Source organism: Poecilia mexicana, unplaced genomic scaffold, assembly GCF_051168715.1.
Source record: "Poecilia mexicana isolate PSO_F unplaced genomic scaffold, ASM5116871v1 scaffold_19, whole genome shotgun sequence".
Lineage (NCBI taxonomy): Eukaryota > Metazoa > Chordata > Actinopteri > Cyprinodontiformes > Poeciliidae > Poecilia > Poecilia mexicana.
In genome coordinates this window covers 15,207,435-15,215,788 of record NW_028263388.1, presented here as the reverse complement: position 1 = coordinate 15,215,788, position 8,354 = coordinate 15,207,435, and the positions used below count along the sequence as shown (strand labels likewise).

At 39.0% G+C, this 8,354-nt stretch overlaps 1 protein-coding gene across 1 annotated transcript in view; it reads left to right on the top strand.

The window, feature by feature from the left end:
• The first annotated feature begins 5,556 nt into the window (after positions 1–5,556).
• LOC106917294 (corticotropin-releasing hormone receptor 1-like) overlaps positions 5,557–8,354 on the top strand; it is an 85,115-nt gene continuing 82,317 nt past the window's right edge. Inside the window, exon 1 of the mRNA XM_088016400.1 lies at positions 5,557–6,666. Coding sequence (XP_087872526.1) covers positions 6,637–6,666 — 30 coding nt within the window. The 5' untranslated portion in view covers positions 5,557–6,636. The remainder of the gene's footprint in view (positions 6,667–8,354) is intronic.

The following is an 8,354-nucleotide window of genomic DNA, read 5'->3' as shown; positions in this document are numbered from 1 at the left end:
GCAGCTCTTTAAAAGCTTTGAATATTTTTTTATTTATTTATTTTTTATTTTTTTGTAAAAATGAAAGCCGGTTGTTCTAAATGCATCACAGCTGGTGTGAACGCATTCAAGTAAGAGAACAAGTGAGGGACGATTACTGGTTCATTGTGAGCTACTTTGAAGGTGCAGAAGGAACTTTGATGCCATTGAAATGCTGAGGGAAGACTTTTTTATTATATATATACACTGCTCAAAAAAATAAAGGGAACACTCAAATAACACATCATAGATCTGAATGAATGAAATATTCTCATTGAATACTTTGTTCTGTACAAAGTTGAATGTGCTGACAACAAAATCACACAATGGAAATCAAATTTATTAACCAATGGAGGCCTGGATTCGGAGCCACACACAAAATTAAATGAAATGTTCCCTTTATTTTTTTGAGCAGTGTATATATGTATATATATATATATATATATATATATATATATATATATATATATATATATATATATATATATATATATGTATCTGCATGGTGCATAAAAGTAACAAAGAGGTTACTAATACAGACTACAAATTTGAAAAGTCTGATTGAATGTGTAGGTATTTGGGTAAAATGAAAATAAAATAAAATAAAAATCTTAAGGATGGGATGACCAAGACCTGGAGTGCAGCTTCAGTGAACATTTTATTGGTTAATCTGTGAAATCCAGCAGAGAGTGGTCGCTTTGCAGTGCAGTGGGATTAGCAATGCTCCTCAAATTAATCCAGTCTGAAAAATGTAGCTAATTAGCTCAGCTGCGCAGGCTAACATCAGCACTGATGTTCTGTCATGAGCATCGCGATGCTCAGTTTGGCCCAGTCAGCGCAGCAAGGTCGTGGGTTCAAATCCCTCTCTTGTGTTTTCCCTTCACACTTCATTTAAAACTATAGTAAACTGTGAACAGCCAAAAACATGCAATACAGTAACACAGGCTCACACATACAGTGTCACAATCTATTGTACTTTAAGCCATCCTTTTTCCTTCCACTCAACTTTCTATTAATATACTTGGGTAGAGCACTATGAAGTGCCACCTCTTGCAGCTTTTCCTCCTTGTGGATGGTGTCAAGAACTGTTTGCTGGACAAAGGTCAAGCTCAAACGGGGATTCATCTTAAAGTTTCAGGATTTTTACGGTCTACCTGGTTTAAGCAACAGCAGGGCTGTAACAAATGGAATGTGATGAACCCACTCTGTGGCGCATACGGTGGAAGATTGGACGTTCTGAACTAAAACGGCAAGTTAACTCAGTGGCTTTCAAAAGGAGAAAAGGTTCTTGAAAATACTTTTTAAAAAAATAACTAAGAACCCTTAGACTGTGCAGTTAACAAAGCCAAGGTGAACTTAAAAACTCAGACTGAGTTTAATCAGTTTAATCTGAAATGTATCAATTTCCTGTAAAGTCAAACGAAAAGCATTAAATCCTCATTTTATTAAAAGCCTCTACAGATTTGCTATCTGCACCTCGAGTCTTCTTTTCATCCTCATATTCATAAATCAGTCACTTCATTCCCTCTCACCACCTTATCTTCAGTCACCAGGTCTGTCTTTGCATCCCTGAAAGCTCTCGGCGAGGCGAGCGTTCATCTGGACCTTCGCAGGGGCCGATCACATGTCGATTACATAAACGCGATACGGCGGGGCAAGCGGCGCCTGCTTTCTCATCCCCCCTCGTGATTGAAGATAAATTGTGTTTCAGATTAGACCAGGAAGAGGAGGAGAACTCCTCCAGCTGCAGGAAAAGGAGATTAAAAAAATGTCTTACACAACCATCTTGAGTTAATCCAGGCGGCCCGCTCAGAAAATCCACACCAGGACCGAAGCGAATGGTTCTGGTGTGGACACCTGTCAGGTTGGGGGGGGGATACTTTTCAGCACCTCCGAAGGAGGTCTCATAGACAGGTGTGAATATCGTAGGAACACTGTCCTACAATGAACAGGCTCGTACTAATAAGTGGAAACAGTATCCTAAGCATAAAACCCAGTTTGCTATGGGTTCCCTGTAGCTCCTCCTGACACTTTATGAGACGGCACACTCAGGGGAAGAAACTGTCACCTTGAATTAAAGCTGCTTTTTAATAATGCCCCTATGCACGTCACCGAGTCTAAAGAAAGCTGCGTGCACAAAGCGTTTGTGGGCTGAAAACCTCAGTGGCCCACGCATTAGCATCAGTGGCGTGTGACTGTCACATCAGATAACTTAATATATAAATTATTAATTTGGAATAAAGTAACAGGCACAGGAGCCCCACGGGGAAAGGCTCCCCAATGGTTCCACTCTTGAACTTGCCGAGAAAACCAATCAATCCTTAAATTCAGTCTTGAGTAATAGCTTGATCTCTATAAAATGAAAGTAGACACTGTTTTCAAGACTCTCTTAATTATACGTGAATAAAAACGAAATATGAGGATAGACAATATGTACTGCTTTCATATATATATATATATATATATATATATATATATATATATATATATATATATATATATATATATATATATATATATATATATATATATATATATATATAAATAAATTCTTGACTACTTGGAAACCAACCATTACTAGGAAATCACATTCTACACCTACACTTGGACAACAGTCATGAACTTGGACTACTGGTTTTCTCAAACATGTCCCGATACATTACAAATTATACTGAGCCAATATGCAGTGGAAATGAGATGGATTGTCCAGAGTCACTTAATGGTGTGCTCTGACTTTCCAGTTGAAATTTTGACTATTTCTTGTGTTTCCAACCTGAAAACTAACACATTATTAGTCACACAGCTACAAATGAATGTGCATGCTACTTTGTTGAGATATAGCTGAGTGAACAATTGCATAAAATGGTATAAAAGGTATAAAAAGTACTTTTAACCTTGAGTCGTTTTGGATTCGGACTGCTGTCCATTACAGGTAAAATATTGCCTCCAAATCACGACAACGGATTGTCTGACTCCATTTAGACCACAGATTGGTCCTTTTCTGAACAAGAAGCATTTCCATGTATGAGTTTCCTATTAGGGTTAAAGGCTAAGATGGTTTCCATGTATCTGTATTTAATGCTCTAAGGAATTTTTTTATTTGGGTCATCATCTTTTGATTTATCAGTTTATGATTTTACATGCACATGGAAATAAGTCAATTGGCCTAACTGACAGTGTATAATTTTGACTTCTCATTACAAAGCTAAAATGTTTCCACATCTGTGTGATCTCTGAGATCAGTGTTTTTCAGGAAAACACTGATTGGAAGACACTATCTTCAGATTGCGAGTGTAATCATCACCTCTGAAGTCGCTGCACATTGTGTGATGGAGAATAAATTTAATCTTATTCATCAGAAGGATTCTCCGAGGCAGAGAAACCTATCACTGTTACCATAAAAGGCTTCATGTAATATTTATAAATGCTATTAATATTTATAGCATAAAAAAGGATGGGGCGTTTCAATGAGAATATGGAGAAACTGATCAAAAGTTGCTTTATTTTAATCATCTTCAGATTTTATTTTTAGATTTTACTACCTGTGCCTGTTCTGTTTCAAATTCTATAATTTTCATAGAAGACGTGTTGCTGGACTTTTTTTTTTTCTCTTGTCATTATGTGGTTATTTGAAGTATGATCAGATGGTTTATGGCACTTTCTATTGTTTACAAGGATAAATGTCAGGGTAGCAACATTATCCTGTTCCCAGAGTGCTCAGATTTTCTGAACCAACTCATTACTAACCAGGATTTTCACATCTGGCACAAGTCCTAACGAGTTAACGAAGATGTAAGAGATCTAATTAGTCATATCTTAGATTGTAATTTTCTATATCTTTCATGTGCAAGAGGACACACAAGTGACATTTTATTACATTCCGTCTTTGAAGCTGCCATAAAATGAACCAGTTTTAGAATGTAAAATTGTATGAAGCAGCAACTTATCTCTGTGTGTTAACACCAAATGCTGGATTTAGAGGAAAGTAGGCCACCGAGAGACAGTTGTGGTTTCCAACCCACACAGGTTTTAACACATCCAATTTACCATGAATTGATGGCGAAATATGAATCAACTTTAAATGATCTCGGCATTCTCCACATGAAAATAATGTGCTGCCGAAATTAGAACTATCTTCCACAGATCACCCAAAATGTTAGAGTACATCACACCTGTACGGTGCTGACGATGTATTCACCCCTTGCAGATTTCTTCTGTATATGTCTTTTTTTTTTTTTGTCACACATGAACGTTTTAGATCATTGCTTAAAATAGAACCTATCTGACAACATGAATGAAAAATGTATGAAAAGGCAAACATTCTTTCCCGATCTAGACATTTAAGAAAGGAAAGGAAGAAAGGATTGCAAAGGGCTTTCTAAGGGAAATCCACAAATGGAGAAAATATGGAACAGTGCCGAACCTTCTCAGAAATATTAAATTTACTTCAAAATGCATATCGTCACCATCCTAAAATAAAGGCCTAAGTCACTTTTTTGCCAAAAGTTATTTTTGGCAACAAAAAGTGTATATATATATATATATATATATATATATATATAGGGATACTTTATGACTTCATCCAGAACAGCATCTAAAACACTTAAGTCCTCACATGAGTCTGTTAGGGTCAGTGTTCATGATTTAACACAAAGAAGGAGAGACTGGGGGGGAAATATAGTGACCAAATAAGAACACAAAGACCTGTTTTGTATGTGATCCTAGAGGCTTTTGGAAAATATTCTGACAAAACAAAACTGGAATTCCTGTAACATGTCCTGTAACACCTGGTGTGAAACTAACTATGAGGAACATGATGGTGAATCAAACATGATGGTAGTGTGATAGTGTGGGGTTTCTTTGTTGCTCCAGGATCTGAACAACATGCTGTAATTGACCATCAAGACCACCTATGCAATGTTTAAACTAACAATAAAACATAAATAAATAAATTGAAGGCTTCAGAGTGGTCTAGTTAAAGTTTGGACATGCGTCCGACAGAAATGCTGTGGCATATGGTTAGACTGACCATTCGTTCTTGAAAGCTCACCAACGAAGAAGAGTGTTCCAGATGCCCTCCACGGTGATGTGCTGCTGTTAGGGGTGGCACTTGGGGTATTAACTTTGGGGGGAAACTGATCTGCACATAGAGACAGGTGGTTTTAGCTTTTTGTCTTTCAGAAAATAAAATCATTTAAAAATGGCTATTTGTGTTCACCAAAGTTGTATTTGTCCGATATTAAAATCTGCTGGATGTAACCGCCCCCCCCCCACCCCCATACAGCAGAAGAAAATGACGTTTTGTCCCAACTAGTTTGTTTCCTACAAACAAGGTAGTTTTGTACATCTATAAAGATTATACTATTTTCTATTTTGCTGTATTAAATAAAAAAATTGTCACTAAAGGTAACGTCCAGGGATTTTCCAACAAAAAAAAAGTAATGCAACACAAGTTCCGTTGCTGGCAACATATTTAACAGTTACAGCGTTTCACTTCTGCTGCCCCCTACCGATCAGAACAACTTAGTTCTTTATTATTTTTTTAATGTAATGATCCTTGGGTTAAAATTTACATAAACATTAATCATAGAAACCTAGCTGGGAGAAATACATTAATTTGATCTGCTTTCTATCTACACTGAGCAGAGCAGATTTTACATTTATTTTTGGGGAAAAATGGTGGACTTCATTTGTAAAGATCCCTGGGGATGCTCCTTGAATGTACTGAAACTCCGGACCATCTGTTCGTCTGACCTCACAGCCAAATCTGTCATCTGGGCCGTGTTCAGATAAACTATGCGACACAAGTTACGTTTTTTTTCTCTCTCTCTTTCTCTTTTAAACGGATCCTTACAGCAGGTGCGTCACTTTCCTTCAATTAAACTGGGGGTCATTTCCCCTCCAGAATCTGCTCAGACGCTTTCAGCTTTTATTCCCCGCATCGGCGTCGGGGTTGCAGATGGATTAAAGATTAAGAGCAGCGGAGGAATCCAGCGTTTCCTCTCCGGATAGAGACACTCCACACAAAGTGACACAACACAACGTGGGCGGCGCGTCGAAGACCCGATCTGCAGGCACGGCGCAGCGGCTCCACGCAGGAGTCAGGAGCTGGGTGTGAAGCTGAGTAGACGTGACGGCGTGGTCCTTTCATTGTGTTGACCTGCGGAACAGAAACACGCGTGAAAGCTTAGAGTGGGGGCTCCGGGTTAAGGCTAAACTGCCCTCTGGAGCGCGTCTGACCACATTGGACCTCACTTGATTAGGAAAGAGAACGATGCTGTTTTATCCATTTTTTTTTTTTTTTTTTAATTTGAGCATCTGAACTGTTCCACCTGACGCGCCGCAGACGATAAATTGGATGTAACCTCTGGTGAAAACATTTTTGGAAACGTGATTCGCGTCTCTCTGCCTGCGCGTATTTTTCTGGAGACATTTCCAGCGACGCGTCTTTGGCACGGCAATAAATCAAAGAGATGTGGCTGCTGTGAATTTCTTTTTTGCCAAACTGATCTCAAAGGGGGAGTGATCGAGAGCCAAGAGCCCGGGAAAGAGATTTTCTTAATGAAGTGACGAGAAGACGTTTATGGCCACATGAGAATTACGTGAAAAGCTCTGGAGATGCGGCGCAAATGCTTTTATCTGCTCCAGGTGAGTTTTGTATATTTAAAATTTGCGCTTCCACTTCATGTCTTTGGATGTTTAATTAAAACTCGCCCCGTCTGTCGTTGTGATTAACAGCTGCTGAGTTTAATCATGATGCAAAAGGGATTGAAAGCTTCCAGCAACATGACAGGGAAAATGTCACCATAATGTCTAGGAAAAACCCGCACAGTTTTCTCAGATGAGGGTTTAAACCTGGACATTCCTGACAGAGTCTGGCCTTTTTTTTATATTTGTTTCCATCAAAGTGCTGATGCAAGAGTTTACCTGTAAACACTGAAACTTGAACTTGACTCTTCGGATCATCCCAAGTGGCGTGATTCTTATCTGTAACTGGAACTCAGATGCTGATGCTGAGAAATCCGAAATTTGGCACCGGTTTGTTTAAACGAGCGAGTGTCCTCTCTTTGGTGTTTCATTGAGATGTCTGCTCTCTGACAGTGCGCCCTTTACTTATCTCAATATCGCCACATGTTTTTGCTCCTAAGTGGAGCCTGCAGAGGCAAAAATGAGAACACGTGATGTGTTGACCTCATATAAGAGACATACTGATGATGTTGGGGGACGCCTGAGGTGCAGGGCTGGTTTTAGGAGGATGTGGGCCCCTGGGCTAGCCTTGGTTTTGGTGCTCTACCCACACAAGTTGCTTTGCAGAAGATGCATTGAATACAAGTCTGTTTATTTTGTAATTCAGTTTTTTTTTTTTTTTTTTTTAAAGATAGATTCGGGAATCATAGATTCATTACTTGCAGTGAAATATTTGAAGCTTTTATATTTGTAATTTTGATGACCGTGGCTTGCAGCTGTTCAGAAAACAAAACTTTAGTGTATCAGACATTCGGAGTATTACATAAAACCAATTTTGAAACTGATGTTTAGTTCTTGAATTTTATGTTATGGCCAAAACTTTTATGGCGACAGTCAATACGCTCAGACAGGAGAGGAGGGTAAAAACCTCTAAAGGTCACTGCAGAAGAAGCTGGTTGTTTCACAGAATGCTGTATCCAAGTATATCAATGGAAAGTTGTGTGGAAGGAAAAATGTGGTAGAAAAACATACACATCAGGGGTTATCCCAGCCATGAGAGGATTGTGAAGCAAATGTGTGAAATATTACTGAAATCAGTGCTTCAGGAGCCGCATATTGATCTTTTTGGGACAGGAGCTAAAAGTTTCACATTTGTTGTGTTAAGCCTTTCTTAAGACAACATGTATTGCATTTCCTTTAGAAATTAAAGTCCTAGAGTCCAGAGGAGTATTCAGAGAGGGACAGAATGCATTTATATCAAGCCCAAAAACAGTGCAGTTGTTTACCAGGAAATTTTAGAGCATTTCTTTCTTCTCTCTGCTGGCAATCTTTATGGAAAAGCGGATTTCATTTTCCAGCATGGCTGACAAAGGCACAAATACCTTCTTTAATGGTCATGGTACGAATGTGCTTGACTGGTATGCGTCGCTTTGCAGAAAGTAAACCTCACAGAAAATCCAGAGTGTCGTCAAGAGGAAGATCGTAGACTCCAGAGCTGACAATGGAGACGAGCTGAGGGCCGCTCCCAAAAGGACCTGAGCTTCCTCATTATTACTCAGCAGGGCCACAGTCTGATTGTCTCCGTGCCATGCTGCATTGATGCATTAATCCACGAAAAGGGAGGGCCAACCAAGTATTGGCTGCAAGAA